Source organism: Dicentrarchus labrax, unplaced genomic scaffold (genome assembly GCF_905237075.1).
Source record: "Dicentrarchus labrax unplaced genomic scaffold, dlabrax2021, whole genome shotgun sequence".
Taxonomy (NCBI): Eukaryota; Metazoa; Chordata; class Actinopteri; family Moronidae; genus Dicentrarchus; species Dicentrarchus labrax.
In genome coordinates, this window is record NW_026136715.1 from 24,925,697 (window position 1) to 24,943,981 (window position 18,285).

At 42.0% G+C, this 18,285-nt stretch overlaps 1 protein-coding gene across 1 annotated transcript in view; it reads right to left on the reverse strand.

Annotated features, from left to right (window-relative positions):
- Positions 1–17,901, reverse strand: part of LOC127377739 (copine-9-like) — an 89,330-nt gene extending 71,429 nt beyond the window's left edge. Inside the window, exons 1-2 of the mRNA XM_051425887.1 lie at positions 17,539–17,901; positions 14,857–14,897 (exon numbers count right to left, since the gene is read on the reverse strand). Coding sequence (XP_051281847.1) covers positions 14,857–14,897; positions 17,539–17,618 — 121 coding nt within the window. The 5' untranslated portion in view covers positions 17,619–17,901. The remainder of the gene's footprint in view (positions 1–14,856; positions 14,898–17,538) is intronic.
- Positions 17,902–18,285: the final 384 nt, after the last annotated feature.

Sequence of the window (18,285 nt, forward strand, 5' to 3'; positions counted from 1 at the left end):
ACTGCTCCTGCACCCTGCTCCAACTACAACTCCTGACAGCAGTCTGGATGCTGGACGGGTACGCAGGTGTCTCTGAACATAAATGAATCAGAACTGAGCACAAATCAGATAAGTTTTCACTCTGAAATAAAGTACAGGAGAATCATGGATCTCCAGCAAATGGGAACAGACATTTTTTAAAAAGGACACCCCTGGATGTAATGTCTGTATACCATTGTATGCTTAAGCACAAAAATAGGCACACACATACACGTTTGAGTGTGTGAGGATGAAACACCGATTTAACATATACACACAGAATTACAATGCCCAGATTCATGGCTGTATATAACTTCAACTTTAACAAACGATATAGAGACAAACACTTTATTGGAGACAAAGTTTATAAGAACTACTTCCCTTTGCTGGCTCCCTCAGCTCTTTTTCCCTCTGCCTCTGTCACCTCTTTAAAGGGCGCATTGTCACTGTAATGTACAACATTATATAATTTGCAAAGCCGCCAACTTGCTCCCAGGTAAATGTCAAATGACATACTGTAGCTAACCCACACTAGAAAGACCATGGAAAGATGTAGAAAATAATTATTGCACCTAAAGCTAGCGTTACCAAGGATTTCCAAGATAAATATTACTATGAGGCTATGGCGTTTTTACTTGTTACCTAAGACAACAAGGCAATAATGATACTTTTACAAAAGAACTGGCCTAACTTGGGCACTGAAGAAGAAATTTGTGAGGTGTATTAATCTACTCTGGACACTTTGGCCTGTATGTCAAACAAACACTGACATACCTGCTCCATTAATGTAGCTTTGGGATGCCCAGTCACCCAATGTTAACTTACTAACTGTCATGATCCACTCCTGGCTTTCCATCCTACCGCCAGTTCTGCCGGTATTTTTCCTGATCACCTGCCTTCCACTCTCACCTCATCAGTGCAACCACCTTTACCTGTGTTCCCTCACCTGATTTAAACCCACTCTTTCCACTCAGTCTCTGCCAGATTGTCTTTAGCAGCATGCAAAGCTCTCTCGTGTTGTTTTCCGGATTGCTTCCTTGGTTTCGACACTACTTGTCCCTGACCTGTCCTCGTCGTCCCTGCCCAGGTAACCTGAACAGCCTTCTGTCCCTGACCCCTCTGCCTGCTCGCCCCTTGTCTGTCTCCAGTTTGCTCCCCAGAGGTCTACGCTAGAAAGTCGGACTGTTTTGGCTAGCTCAGGTTGTGGACTATTCCTGTGTACCTGCTGTGGATTTTACGACCCTGTTTGGTCAATAAACTGTTAAACTTTTCCAACGCTGGTCTCAGTCTGTGCTCTTCTTGGGTCCAACCTCACGCCCATTACAGTACAATCTGGCCAGAAATGGACCTAGCTCAGATTGACGACCGGATATCTCGGATGGAGGACATGTTAAATCAGCTGGTTGCTGCCTCTGCAGCTGCCTCAGCAGAGAATCAGCAGGGCCTGGCACAAGTGCGGCATGAAATGGCGAGCATCCACGCCCGCACCCAGTCTCTGGAGCTCTCACCTGCTTCGCTGGGGGCCAGATCTTCATCACCGGCTTCGGCAAGCGCTGCTGCTCCAAGAGTTGTTGGATCTGGTCCAGGGGAGCCGCTCAGTCACAGACTCTGTCATTGACTTCCGCACCATGGCCCCCATGTGTGACTGGAACCCGGCTGCTCTCTGTGATGTCTTTACGCGGGGGCTGGCTGGGCACATTAAAGATGAACTCGTAGCTTATGAACTGCCGTCTACAGTGGACGGTCTAATTGAGCTTGCCACCCGTCTCGACCTGCGCATCCAGGCTCGCAGGAGGGAGAGACGCTCAGAGTTCCAGTCACGTTCTGCCCGGCCACACAGTTCCCCTCACTCCAGTAACTCCTGCCTCCTCCTCGTTAGCCTCAACAGCTCCTGTAAGTGTGGAAGATCCTGAGCCTATGCAGCTGGGTCGCACCCGCCTCTCACTTGAAGAGAGGGAGAGAAGGCAGAGACTGAACCTTTGTATGTACTGCAGCCAGCCAGGACACTTTGTCAGCCGGTGCCTGGTAAAAGCCAGAGCTCACCACTGAACGGAGGCATACTGGTGAGCTCCATCGTTGGTCCTGCCTCCCCTAAAAGACCCAGCCACACTGGTGAGTTCCTGCTGCCTTCTGGCTCCCACTCCATCGCTGTCCGTGTCGATTCAGGGGCCGACGAGAGTATTATGGACCAGGCCCTTGCTCTCCGGCTTGGACTCCGCCCAGAGATTGTCATTGCCCATCTCAGCCAGCGCCCTGGATGGACATGTGCTGGGGAGGGTTACATCACAAACCAACCCTGTGCGCATGCTCCTGCCGGGGGGCCACAGTGAGACCATCCAGTTCCTGCTCCTGTCTACACCAAGCCAGCCTGTAGTCCTGGGGTACCCCTGGCTTCACAGGCACAACCCCAACAGTGATTGGACTACCTGTTCCGTCCAGGAGTGGGGAGAGACCTGCCAGCGGACCTGCCTCAGGACACCATCCTTGTCACCTGCTCCTCCCGGCTCACCTGCCACCCTGGCATTCAGCGCACCTGAGACTTCCTGCAGCAGCGCTTCTGGTGGTCATCACTGGAGGAGGATGTCCGAGGCTATGTCAACGCCTGTCCTGTGTGCAACCAGAACAAGACCTCTCGTCATCCACCAGCCGGCTTCCTGCACCCATTGTCTGTTCCTCATCGCCCATGGTCACACATCTCCCTCGACTTTGTAACTGGCCTACCTACATCCAAAGACCACACTGCCATCCTCACAGTTGTCGACCGTTTTAGCAAGATGGTCCACTTCATTCCCCTTTCCAAGCTTCCCTCTGCCAAAGAGACAGCTGAACTGGTTCTCCAGAACATCTTTCGTCTCCATGGACTGCCCACCGACATTGTCTCTGAATGGGGGCCCCAGTTCACATCCATGTTTTGGAAGGAGTTTTGCAGTCTAGTTGGGGCCTCTGTCAGTCTGTCTTCTGGCTTTCACCCCCAGTCCAAGGGGCAGACTGAGAGAATGAACCAGGACCTGGAAACCACTCTTTGCTGCTTGATCAACCACAACCCTGCTTCCCGGTCTGAACAACTGGTCTGGGTAGAATATGCCCACAACACCCTCACCTGCTCTTCTACTGGACTTTCATCCTTTCAGTGCGCCTATGGGTATCTGCCTCCACTATTTGCCAACCAAGAGAGGAAGGCTGCCTGCCCATCGGCACAAGCCTTCGTTCACCGTTGTCGGCGCACCTGGGACCAGGCACGTACTGCTCTCCTCAAGTCTGCTGACCGCTACGCTGCCGCTGCCAACAAGCACCGCACGCCTGCTCCCGCCTACCAGGTTGGCCAGAGGGTCTGACTCTCCACCCGTGACCTGCCCCTAAAGGTGGAGAACCGCAAGCTGGCTCCCGGGTTTGTTGGGCCCTTTCCCATCGCTCGCATCATCAACCCAGAGGCGGTACGTCTTCGGCTTCCCCGGTCCATGAAGATTCACCCGACGTTCCATGTCTCCAGGATCAAGCCAGTCCGAGAGAGTCCTCTGGTTCCTCCCATGCCGCCTCCTCCGCCTCCTCAGCTCCGCCTCCTCAGCTGCGGGCCCATCTGCTGATGGACTTTCTGATCCTCTGGTGGGGGGGGGGCACCGGTGTGGCTGCCTCTTCCTGCTCACCTTCCTCTTCTGCTGCGGAGGACGTGGACTCTGCTGCCTCTGAGGAATTTTTAGGTTGTGGACTATTCCTGTGTACCTGCTGTGGATTTTACGACCCTGTTTGGTCAATAAACTGTTGAACTTTTCCAACGCTGGTCTGGTGCTGTTCTTGGGTCCAACCTCACGCCCATTACAATAACAGCATTTAATTTGGTGTAAAAGCAATAATTGATTGTAATATTAATCAGAAATGGGCTGCAGTAGAGGCAACAACAGTTGTATTAGTATTAATTACAGGAATGTGATAATTGTTTTATTTTTGTCTAGAGGGCCACTTCATCCAAAGAGGACAAAGGGGCAGTGGCTTGATTCCATTTAACCACTATGTGTTTTAACAGATTGTTATGGGCAAAAAAGAACATGTAATCTCCTGCATGTTAATATATGCAAGCAAGAGACATTTCAATACCTTAAGTATCAAAATTTCTTTCCCATCCGGGTATTGAGCGTAATTGAAAATGCCGTACTTTCGGACTAATCCTGCTAATGCCGAGCAAGCTGACAGCAAGAATCACCTGTGTGAAGGTTTTTTTTTTTCGACTGTGGATTTCTTGTTACCTGCCTCTTGGATTTGCACTGCAGGAAAATATAATCAGAGTAGGCAGACATAGACAGGATGCCACAGGCTTACTTACAGGCTGAGGGCACAAGCTGCTCGCTGTGAGGTAAAACAGAGAGGTGGTCGACAGTGGAGGTAGCGTGGAGGGAGGTGGGGGGTGGAAAGGAAGGACTGAAGGAGGACAAAACAGAATATAAAATGGAAGGGCAGGGGGGAAGAGGAAAGAAGAATAGGCAGGGACAAAGAATAAGGAAATAGATGAAGAAAGAGGGGCATAATGAAGGTAAGGACATGGGATGGATGGGGATCATTTGGCAAACAGAAGTGGAGTGGAAATCCGAGCCTAACACAGTCAGGTGGTGGCAGATTTCAGCTGGAGAAGATGGGGTAGGTTTTAAGGGTTTGGCTGTCAGAAATCCCTCACAGATACACCTCTCACACAGCAATTTAGCCCAGCTAATCTATTGATCTGCTGCCAGGAGAGGGATAAGGTAAGAAAGCCCTGAACCATGTGGAGGCCAGTTCTTGAACCTCAGTGGAGCAGCTATAACAAAGCAGCATGGTTGAAGCCATTATAGGGAGAAACCCTGCACTAGGCAGGATTTCTTCTGTAAAAATCCAGCCTTCTTATGACCCTAAATCACAAAGTGATGCTGCAATAGCAAATACAAGCCTGTCACCTTTATCTAAGATGACAGAAATCAAGTTTGGATGTTTGGTGTGGACATTTCTTTGCCCCAAAAAATAATAAATTCAATCGGAAATTATTCCTAGTCTACTAGTCATTATGTTTATATTATTTTAAGTATTCATATATATATTTTAACAGCCTCTGTTAAATGACAACGGAAATGATTCTGAATGCGTCGGAACAACCAGCATTTATTACAACACAGTGTAACATCACATTAATTAATTCTTGTTTTTAAAACACGGATTAAAAAACTACCAGTTTCACAAAAACAAATACTGGTGGACTTGTATAATGTAAACAGTTACATACAAATGAACACTACAAACTCACTCCTCTTCCTCCATTTCATTCCTCTCCTGTTCCTGCCTGAACTTGCTGTGTCTTCATCACCAGAGTCATAGCCCTGGTCGGAGCTAATGTAAATCAGCTGGCTTCCGTTGGTTTGCCAAACAGTATTTGACATTCTTTTTGACTATTTGACTAATGCAAAGTAGGTCGACTAAGAATCTTCACATCAACTAACGGTTTAATCCACTATGAGGGGGCAGTACTACCCACAACATAGCTTACATATTTACATTACTGGCTGTGCCGCTGTTTGCACAATGTCATGGAATTTGCCATGGTATCGTATTTCTCCAAAATGAATTACCCAACCTTTAAGTTGCTCTTTAAAATCTACATATCCATCCCCATAATGGATGCTAAAAGCTAATTTAACAGAATGTTTATTTGTTATAATATTGCCATGTGCATATCAACACATTCCTGACCTAGAAGGGATAATTTAAAAAAAATAGCTTTTTAAAATGAATATGGCCATTAAATGCCGTGGGTGTGGGATAGACGACCATGAACGTCTGAATCAACAGGGGTCCCTCACTCTTTCCTCAGATCTCATTAGGAGACCTTGAGGGTAATTAGAGACCAGTGACCTTTATTCAGATGGTATGACTCAGGCCTTGCCTTTATTCACCTCCACCACTGAGCCTTTATTGAATTATAATTGACCTGCATATATGCAATGTATAAGGGAAAAAAAAATCCTTGCCATCATTTCCTATGTCTTTAATGTTTCATGGCATAACATAAATTCTGCTTTACATCTTCCTACAGGTAAAATCTATTTTTGCAAAGTTTTCACAGCAGCAAGCAACCCCCCACGGAGATATGTGCAGTAGTCTACTAGAAAAGCAAAAGGCCTGAAATACCTTAATTCTAAATCACATAAAAACAGCTGCAATCATATAGTTTATAGCAGAATATAATCTTCCATTTGAGTCATTTTAAAACCACAGCAGGCACTAAAACAGATTTTTAGAACAGGACAAGGAACAAGCTCTCAAAACTACAACCACACCTGCTGTGTTATAACAAAACATTCACTCCTACCTGCCAGTGACTCAGAATCCTCAAGCAGATACAACACAATGAATGTACAGGAAGTATCACATAATGTATAAAATTTAACAAACATGCATCAAGAGATTATAAAGAATGATGTGTATCTAATGATTTATTCTGTTTAATTTCATCATTGGTTGTATTTCATTTTAGATACTCCTGGACTGGTAGGAGCGGGGAGGCCGTCTCTCCTACAGATTTTAATGGAGTGAAACACCCATGCATGTGGATGTCAGTACTCTACCAGCAAATGATGTTACATAAGAGAAGTGGGATGTTTCATATGGGAGCCTGATAGCGGTTTAGATGGTGGTGGATAGAAATAAAAGAGCCAGATAAATCGTGTAAGTGGTGTGTAGCTTCAGGAGCTGCACAGTGAGAGCATGAAGCAGCTAAAAGATTTCCTCAATTTCCTCAAGTGTTCGCTCTTAAACTTTAAAGGTTTTAATGAGCCAGTGTCATCAGCGATTTGCTTATTACTTTAGAACTGAAATTATATCAATTTAATATCAGTTTTGAATGGGAACAGGAGCCGGAAATTACACTTTCTGAAGTGCAAATGGGTCACATGAGAGACAAAAAAGCTGTGCCAAACACAAAGAAATACATTCATAGCTATTGGAAAGGAGAGGAAAACTATCTCATGAATTCCATTATATTCATCTGGGTCCAAAAGAATATACAATACAGATGTATTTGTCTCTGACCAAATGACAGAACAGCCCATAATCTCTTCAGAGATTTCAATTTCTCTTTTTACTGCAGTTCAAATTGAGAGGAATTCCACTCACTTGGGGATATGCATTAGAGCCGTTTGCATCGCTCCAAGGGCAACGTCAATGTGGTTGAGGTCACGCATGCTTAGAATATGTTAAATATTGAGGATAAGACTGTTCAAAGGGTCAGCATGAGTATCCAGCATCATGTATGAACAGAGCTTTCAAAATGAACCGTCCATCATTTAAAAAAGTGGCACCTACTCTAAAACACTGACTGACAGCGTAAATTGCTACACAGCATGCATGAATACTTTCCAAAAGGGCTTACATAACTTCAGTCCCCGGTGAACAAAATATCAGTGTAAAATCAACCAGTGATTGATTGACTCGTTTATTATACTACATGTTGATGTCAAGATCACTTTAGTCCGGTCAGTCAGTAGAGTCAAAACATGCTCAAGGTGACATAAAAAACCAAAACAATTCCCAGTACATTTTATTCAGTTGTCTTATTGTGGTTCAGTACTCAGTACAATCATTTAGATTTAAATATGACAAAACATTCTCACTCCCAACTTGTCAAATACTGCAGCTTAGTCAGAACCCCTACGCTTCAAAATATGATGCTGTTGGTACCCTTCTTGCATCATTTCTGGATGTGCAGAGCTCCGTGGTCAACAATAAATATACCATCCGTAACTTCTGGTCGGTTAGCAATAATAAACATGCAACATCTGGTTACACTTTCAAAATAAAGCGACATAAAGTAATGTTATGGGTCGTAAGTTACATAATGTACCTGAAGTATGTTAATTACATAAATAAAAAGGAAATAGACCTGGCGGAACTCAGTTCAAAGAATGTTTACTTTGGTTTCACATCAAATACCAACAGCAGTCTGCTGGGTTTGTCTAAGCTACCCCACCACCTGCATACGCTGACTTTCTAGCTGTTTATACTACGTCACCTGATTTTGACTGGGGGGGGTGCATAAATCTACACGTCTAAAATGAGCACACTATAAAATTATATATCATAGTATGCAAATAAGCATTACTTATACTTGTGAATTAAATGAAAGCAGCGGTCATCTGTTTTTGGCCACTTTGAAAGTATTGAAAGAAAGAAATACACACTTGATATATATTACTACCGTATATCCACCTATTATGGTCATATAAAATTAAGCTGTATACCATGTTAGCAAACAGCTTCACCCATTGACACATTTAGCAGTGACAGAACAACATTATAATTCATTTGGCGTCATGTTTCTGGCCACCCTGCAAATACAAGTCCTTTTAGCTCTGTTTAGTCTCATTTGGTCTCAACAACTGAAGGAAATATGGATTGAGAAGTAAGGGGGTAAATGTCAGCTAAAACTGGAAAATGAGGCTGATAAAAGCAGTGAGACTGAACCAAAACCATGAAGTTGTGGGCCAGAAAAACCAAAACAATGTGCTAAAAGAGGTTAAATCTCTCATAGGAGGTGAGGAGAACTGCAACGATAGTGATAAATCTCTGTCGGTTTGATAAAAATGCCCTTTTCAATTATTTTAAGCCACTGCTGATATAAAAACGGATTATTGCAGCTTTAAAAAGATCTGTGCTTCTACGAAAAACTGACAACTTATTAGACAGAAACATTGAATAGGAAAGGCAAAAAAGAAAAGGGTAGAAAAAACTGGACTAATTATAATGTAATAGGTGAGATCAAGAATGAATTTGAGCACTGCAAACCTGAATATTACATGGCTGGAGTTCATGGTCTTAAATATATAATATAAAGCATATTAGATTAAAAATAAAAAGACAAATGTCAATGTCAACAGCAAGAGAAAAATACTTGCAATTTAACCCAGCATAAAAGTAAAAACATAAAGTCAAAATAACGGGAAGCTTTCTTGCTTGCAAAAGAACTCTGAACAGGAAATACAGTATGTTGTCTCGTATATCTGCCTACGGCTCTCTATGCTTCTGTTTATTCATGTCCATCTAAAAGTATCAATAACAAATCACTCTTGGCAAGCCAGCTTCCTAGTTCTTCACTCAAAAACACACATTGATTGCTAAAGTTATATATCCTCCACATGTGGGCGTATACAGAGGAGCATCAGGTAATTTGATGGTGGAGTAAAATAAACTAAATTTAATTTACACAATGGCCAGGCAACGTGATACACCATCCCCAAGGACAAACTCTGAGTCATCAATAAATTAGATAAGGAGAAGTGCTTCACAGTCTTGCTTGGGTATCTTGGTGCATTTTTGTACAAAGCTGCAGCACACAAACACACTGATACACACAGCCTTTTGGCTTAAACCTGTTAGCAAGGGCTGATCCATTAAACTAAAAAAGGGGGGGAAGATAGGAGATACTTGATATCATTTTTTTCCTCACATATTTTAGGACTACCTCAGGTGTAAGAAACATTGGATACTGCACTGACATAAGAGTGAAGTTCACAAACTGAATCTCTGGGTGTTAAAGTATCATCAAATTGTATAAGTCTTTGGGTTCTGCCTCTAATTTATGTTCTCTCTTTCTATTTTTGTACATGTCCCAAATGTGCAATCATGTGTTTCTTCGTTCCATGTCCGTGTTGTCACTAACTTTGATTCCTGAAAACCTCACATGATAATATGCACTCTCATCATTATAGTCTCAGAGGATCTCACAGGCTTTTTGACTTAGTCTCTTTTTACTTGCAGTACATGTCTCAGAAGCTCAGTTTCTCCCTCCTAAGTTTGGACTGGAGTGAGAAAGCTCATTCTTGAGCTTGGGAAGAGACCATGCTCCTGAAGACTGGGAGATGTGATTGAAAACTCAAAAAAACTCAAATTCTTTTATTATCAATAAATACGTATTTTTTAAACAGGGATGTCCATCACTGAGGTCAGTGTAATAAGCATCTTAATGCATTGCCAACAATCAAATACACACAATCTGATGTAAAAGAATATGATGGTATGCAATTCAATATGGTACAGATATTATTAGTAATTTGTAGTTTTATTTTATTTCTTTGTTTCTTCTTAAACAGCTTGAGAAACAGTTTAGAGCTATCAATCTAAATATCAAATTATTCTTCACAAATGATTGTTCACATTTCTAAATATGAAATGCTACTTTCCCCAACGCTACCTACCCTAGCTCTAATAGCAGCATTAAAACCTGTTCTGAATGTTGTTAGTGGGGCAGCCCTTGTGTTACATTTCACACAATGTGTTAAATGTAAACATGCATGGAAAAAAAGACACAAAAATGAACTTTACAGATCAAAGAAATAGAATGTCATTCTGTGTGTGGTGACATAAGCAAGTCTATATATAAGAGAACCAATCTTCTTAAACAGTCAGATCATTTAATATTGTTCAGCAGGTGATACCACTGTGAAAGAAATTGAAAGAAAAGACAATCTTCAACAGGCAGACCACTGATACAGATGATATATGTTCATCAGAGAAGAACTGCATTTCTTTGCAACTATTTCTACTAGCCAAAGAAAATGCAGAGAGATCAAAGAGGCAGGGCTCGGCAGGACAATGAAGTTCATCAAAAAGTTGAGCTTCAAGTGGAGAAGGATCAAAACAACCTTCTCATAGAGGAACTGGAGATGACCACTGTTTCCTACCGTGAGCTCAGTCTCCAGTATGAAACTGAAGTCACCGCTGTCAAACAGCAGGTTGAAACCCTTCAGCAAGAGCTTGCCCAGGAGATCAACCAAAAGACTCTCCTTCAGCAACAGTATGAGGACTTGCAAATTAAGTTTGCAGCTGAGCTGCAGGGGCAGCAGGACAGGAACAAGATTCTCGAGGAAGAAATGCAGAGAATCAGTGTCTCACACCATGGCATCATCCTCAGGTATGATTCTGAGTTGACCAATGTCACACATCAGGCTGACACCCTTCAGCATCAGCTTGACCAGGAGATCGAGCAGAAGACCCTCCTCCAAAACAATAATGAGGACCTGAAAGGGAAGTTTGAAGCTGAGCTGCAGACTGAGCAGGACAAGAACAAGATCCTTGAAGAGGAACTGCAAAGGATCAATGCTTCATTGCGTGACATCTGCCTTTACTATGAAACTGATGTCAACACTGCCAGAAACGACACCCTTCAATCTGAGCTCTTCACTGAGCTCAAGGCTGAGAGTGAGGAATACAGCAGTTTTGATCATTAAACTGCAATATTGGCACCACTTTTATGAATTCAGGTGGGTTCTGCCCAAGTGGGTTATTAGCTAAACTTGGCCCTGTCTTGTTGAGGAAGTCAGAATTCAGTTTAAAGCCCTTTATTATTTTGGTTTTGTAGATTGTGCTCACACTATGTATTCTGGAATAAAACTGTGTCGAATCAAATGATCACAAACGAACTGACAGAAAATATTGAGCCAAGTATAGCCAGGTTATTCCAGCAGAGGAGTACTGGTTGCTCTCTGGCCCACCATGAAGCTGCCATGTATAATCTGCTGTGTTTTCTGTACCTCAAGGAAACTTGGAAGTGTACATACAGTACACCATGCACAAAGTATAGTAGGTTGATGTTGGGAGCCAACCCCAAAAGCCTAATTTTTGTCCAGTCTGGTCATGACATTTGTCATCTTTGGCACTGATTTATGAATTGCGTTTTGTCTTTTCATCAACTCCTGTTAAATGCCTCAGCATTTGTCCATCTTTGATATTATTGATTTGTTTTTTAGTTTTAGGGGCAAGCAACATGTAGGATGAAACGAAATTAGATAAACCAAAATTTAGGTTTATGAAGTAAATAAATGGGGGAAAAAAACTGTGTAATCAATTACCTTTTGAAGCAAAGAACGAAAGCCGACACAACGCTACACAGATCATAGTAACATTCAACATTCAAAAACTTCCGTCTTCACAGAGAGTTTTGTTTATTGTATTGGTTTTGTCATAGTGAAATGGTCATTGTCAAAAGATAGGGGTTCATGGTCTAAAGTACAATCAAGTATAATTTATGCTAAAACTAAACTAAAAGCTAAAACTAGGTGTGAAAAACACTTTAATTAACTGACATAAAAATAAAAACTAGACCTTAGAAAATATTAAAACTAACTGAAACAATATGTTGTACTTACAACTAACAACTAACTACAGTAAAATAAATCTAAATATATGCTGTCTTTGGTCAAAAGCATGAGGAGGCATTGCTGCATATGTTTATTGAATGGATGTCTACACCACTGTGAGTCAATGTGTTTGTATTGTAATACCTATTCTGAACTTGCCCCTGACAAATACCCCCCATGATATAATAAAAAAAACTAAAAGTAACACTGAAACGAATAAAAACTAATGTAAAATGAACATTTTTAAACGATAAACTGAAATAAGCAAACCCAATCTGGAAACCAACTGAAACTAAACTGAATTGAAAACAAATATTAAAAACTAAATAGAAATAAAACCTAATAAAAAATATAAAACTATAATAACTGCTGTTGGATAATCAAAACATGGGCAAAGACGTGGAGCATGCATCGAGCTGCGGTCTGAATAAAGCCTGGTTACTGAAAGCAGCAGCCTGTGACAGAACCCACCCTTAATTATGCATAACTTTAAGCCTTAATATAATTTAAATGGGTGAGTTATATACAAATGTACCCCCTGTACAGCTGTAAAGTTGGGCATTTTAATATGGAGAACTGCAGTTCTTGGCACTTCCGTGTTGGATTTATTTGCCAGCCATGGAGAATGCCACATGGTGCTTCTACACAACTATTAATACAGCTACTCTCATAATTAGTGTTGCTATGAGTAAAAAAGACCACAGCTATTTGTGATTCTGGCACTTGATTTTTTTATTTTTTTTTATCTTTGTTGCTGTAGTTTTTGATGAAAATGTATATTAGTTGAAATCAGATTGTAGTCATTAAATCTGGTTTTACTCAGTGAAAGTTTAGTCTTATATTTGTCATAGATTTTTAAATGTTATACTCTGTGTTAACCTGAGACCTTACAGGCATCTAATCAAAAACCTATTCAATAAACCCATTGACTTTGAGGTGGGGGAACTGGAAACACTCCAGTTTCAGGTTTAAGGACTCATTACTGCAGTACTCTGTATACACAAAAAGGCGTACCTTTCCTCTTGGCCTGTGCTGTCCATGCTACTTACTTTACAATTAGTAATAGTGTCTCTACTAATTACATCTTCCGGCTGTGGTGCACATAGCAACAGGCAGCTCTGAGCACTGTTCACCAAATCTGCTTATGTTGCTTGGACTGAAGGAAAGGCTCATGCACCACTTCTCCCTGTCTGTACTGGTTGGAGCCCAGTAGCTCCTCAGGCTGCCCTCACATCTGTGGCCAGTCACAGACATTATCACTGGAGCCTCAAGAAACAGCCTGGGTGATGTGGTAGACAGCTGTGCTCTCCAGCTGTGATTTGTGTAACTCATTTAAAGCCCGACTGTCTGGCTGATTTGGGGTAGCGTTTTGTCTGAGAAAGTGGTGCCCTATGGGCTCTCAAAGGTACCACAGTGCTTTTCTGTTCAGGGGCTGCTGGACTCGTTTTATTGGTAAAGGCAGAAAGCTTTAGTGTCAGGAGAGTGAAAGGAATGAACACCTAAAACTGGTAACAGAGCAGTTGGATTGCCAGGTGCAGAGAAGCACTCCCTGCAATTTTCTTTACACGGCTCTTTGGCTTTTTGTAGTCTTTTTGGAGGGACAAATGCACGCTCACCCATTCTGGTTGTCATAACGTTTCCAACTGAAACACTTCTGTAGCATTTTTCTGCTGCCCTGTTTGCCACACTTTTTGCTCTGATGTTTTGATCAGAGGCAGCACTTATAAACAGCTAGTGTTATTTGTGTAACCAACAAAATAAAATACATGCACAAGTATCTGGAAATTTAATTTCAAATGTGTTTCCCATTTGCATGAATCTGAATGTACAAATCAACTGATGTTAGGAGGGGGAAAGAGAGTCTTTTAAAATGAGGTATGTCAGCTATTCTGTGGGCCTGAGAGAGATCTACACTACAGGGGAGGAGAGGAAAATATGACCAGAACACACAGAAAATAGATGAGACGTCACATGTAACTGTGTGTGAGGGAAAGAGAAACGCTATTGTTGTTTGTAACTTTGTTATGAAAAGTGCTGTATAAATAATAATAAATTATTATTATTATTATTATTAGAAATTATACTTGCCTAAATACCATAAAGTGCAACCAACGTTGTGTATACGAGGAGTGAATGGCCACAGGTTGTTGTGGAATTCATTCCAGCGCTACAATGGGTACATGCCGTTTCAGAGGCAGGCTTTTTAACCCACGCAATGTTTTCCTCAGCTCTGACATACTCCTTAGCTTAATTCCTTCTCCTGTCATTTTTCTACTGCCAAACACACTGATGCTCAGCCAACCTCCTAACGTGACCTTTCTTCAACCTTGACTTTTCAGTCCCTCCTCAGTCTTGTCCTTGTTCTTTCGTCTCCCTTCTCCTTGTATTTTATCAGCAGTGTTGTCACCCATTGATAGCTCTGACCTTCTGTGTTATTTAACAGAATTTAAAAGAAAGAGCCAGAGGAGAGTAAAAGTCATTGTATCATACTGCTTTTGCTGCTGTAATAAGGAATATTCATGTTCAACAAACCTGTAGAAAAAAATAAAAATGCAACAAATGCATCTCCTTTTTTATGTAAACTGCAAATGCATACATATAGAGTTGACTTTCAGTTCAAAATTGGCAGACAAAACAAACAGTGTTCCAGCATTAGCAACATTCCACACAGTAAAGAGTTCATACATACCAGGATCTGACTTGGAGAATGTATCCACATCCAGTAGACTCCTGTGGAAACAGCAAAAGGGCCGGTAAGAATGGATCCTATCCAAATGGGTCCAAATTTGGTTTCAATAGCAGAGATCATTTATATTGAGGTCTATAGCTGTATGCCAAGGTTTGGGCACCCCTTGACAAACAACATATTTTGGTAATGTTTTAAAAGATATAAACTCAGCCATTCTAGGATATGAAACACAACCTAATAATTTCAGCAAACATTCATGCATAGCCCCCCCAAAAAGTCACCATGGCTGAAGGCTCAGCTTGCCCATTGTATTTCCCACAGAAAAAGTTAAACCGCATGTGTGGGAAGAGTATTGAGTCCAAAATAAAGAACAGGGAGATGGGGTACCTATCTGTGATTCAGTAAATATATGTGTTTATTACAGTAGGTTTTAGTGTTATTTTAAAGGTATATGTTTATGATTATCATGATAATACTGTGTATCACAATTATTTTGGCCACGGTAATCATAATATAAAATTCTCATATCGTCCCATGTCTAGATAGCAGTGTTGTAAACATAAACTGCGGGATAAGGTGTTTGATCATACAGGGACTGTGATATATAGAAATACTTATCCCAAGGCTCTGGTTGTATAAAAACACTACTACTAACTTTTTAAATCAGATTTTGGGGGGTTTTTGAGTTTTTAAGAATCGGTAAATTATCACAATCTTTATACTATGACAGTTTCGATTTTTTATTGCAATAAATCACCTTGCTTACAGTATTTAAGTACACCAATCAGCCATAACATTGTGAGCACTGACAGGTGAAGTGAATAACACTGATTATCTGGTTATCATGGCACCTGTCAGTGGGTGGGATATATTAGGCTGCAAGTGAACATTTCATCTTTTCACGTCATCAAGTTGATGTGTGAGAAGAAGGAAAAATGGGCAGTGTGAGGATCTGAGCGACTTTGACAATGGCTAGACGACTGGGTCAGAGCATCTCCAAACTTGCAGCTCTTGTGGGATGTTCCCGGTCTGCAGTGGTCAGTACCTATCAAAAGTGCTCCAAGGAAGGAAAAGCAGTGAACCAGAGACAGGGTCATGGGTGGCCAAGGCTCACTGATGTACGTGGGGAGTGAAGGCTGGCCCGTGTGGTCCGAGCTACTGCAGCTCAAACTGCTGAAACAATTAATACTGGTTCTGATAGAAAGGTGTCAGAACACACAGTGCATCATAGTCCGTTGGTATTGGGCTGCAGAACATGATGAGCACCAGGGTGCCCAGGTGGTCAGAATGTTATAGCTGATCGGTGTATATTGCAGTATATTGAATAGTAACTCCTGCATTGTGATATTTCTTATATCTCCAGATTCTTGCCAATACACAGCCCTAAAGATGCTGGTAGGCATATTTTATTTCCTTGGGACAGACCCAGGCTAGCTGTTTCTTCCTGCTTCCAGCGTTTATTTTAAGCTAAGATAATCAGCTGCTGGCTGTGGTATTTGTCGTTATGTAACCAAAGGTCTTAGAAAAACCCAATCATTTAAGCAAAAAGGGTGAAAAAATACCATAAATGTGTTAAATAAAAAACCAAGGTTAAACTCGATACATTTACTCAAGATGTCTGAAATGTAACTTTAGCTGTTTTGAATCTTTGGAGGGAAATGAAAACAGAAAGAACACCATCATCTATATCTCCCCATCTGGGCTCACTCCCCCTCCCAGGGCTAGGCTGTCTCACTCAGGTGTCTGGCCACTTCAAGTCTGGCTGATCTCCGGAGGGACGATACAGGAGCACCAGCCATTCATTATTCAGGAGTGGACTGGAAAGACAGTCAGCACACCGCCAGGCAGGTAGGCAGACTGACAGTCCGCAAAACCCTGACTGAGTTTTACTGCACCGTCAGTCAGTCAGTCAGCCAGCCAGTCGGTAAGCAGAGCAACCAACCATTCAGCTAAGGCAGCCTGCCAGCAAACAGTCAATTCAGGCACACATTAAAGCCGTTTTGCATCAGGTCTATGAAATCAATATTAATATTGTATAATAATATGTATTTACTGACAGCAGTTCTACGGTTTGTGTAAAACGGTAAGGAAACTGTAGACCACCTATAACTTGATGTTTCACAGTGTCACACAGGCAGCTCAGCATCAACATCAATAATCAGCCATGCACACCTGGGAATATCAATGCTAATGTGCTGGGCCATTGCACAAATCCACAGTCTGAGGGATTTAAAATGCTTTGCTGCACATTTGAGGCAGCTGATTTACCTGAGAGCAAAGGGCATCAGAAAGTAAAAGGTCATGCATGAGAGAGGATAGATACATAGATAGATAGATAGATAGATAGATAGATAGATAGATAGATAGATAGATAGATAGATAGATAGATAGATGATGCTTTGGATTTTACACAGATGGATTGGACTGTTACCTAAAAGAAATCTTAAAAATTGAGGTGGTGGAGGCACATTAGGGAATAACCTCAGCAGAAGGCATCAGTGTCACATCAGTGGAAGCAAAAATAAGTATTAACCAGACAACATTCACGTCTAATTATCTTGTGCCACTTTGATGCTGCTTGCTTGTAAATCTGAATCAGATTGTCCAGGTGCTATTGGAGACTTTTAATCCGGATTAAAACTGGATTATATCTGCGTTTGTATGAGAGTTATTTGACCTTACCGGCACGACACGGTAACTTCTATTTTAGTTGCAGGGACTCTGGTGTTGAGAGGATCGAATTCCCCTATTGATGCCATCATCTCGACTCACGATGCTTCCGAACCTCCGCAAAGAAAGAAAGAAAGAAAGATGTGATCATTCACAGCAGGATGATGGTGATCGCAGTAAATCCATTGTCAAGATCTTCTTCTGATATTTTTTTTCTTCACTCGCTCCTGGAGCGGCGAGAAGCGGAGGAGGGAGGGAGGGAGGGAGAGAAAAGGGGGGTGGGGGGATAGAGAGAGAGAGAGAGAGAGAGAGAGAGAGAGAGAGAGGCAGTGAAAGTTGGGAGCCGCAGATTTAAAGTTCATTCATCCTTCATGCGTTCACGGTGCGCTCCATGTGTCTGTCCGGTGCTGAGGAGGAGGAGGAGGAGGAGGAGAGCGCAGCCAACCGGAGGCACCGGCAACAACACTGTGCTCTCTCTCTCTCTCTCTCTCTCTCTCTCTCTCTCTCTCTCCCCCCCCTTCCTGTGCGTGTCATTTATTTCCATACATTTAGTCACCTGTTACTTAACGCCGGTATTCACTGGATATTTATAGACTTCAGTTGTGAGTGATTCTTAACCTGGAAAAAAGCTTGTAAACCTTTCTCAGACCTGTGTTCTGTAACCCTCTCTCTCACTCTCCTTCTGTGTCAAAATGTAATTATAATTAATATATCGTTTCACTTAAGTATTCAACTTACTTAAGCTGTCAGATAAACAAT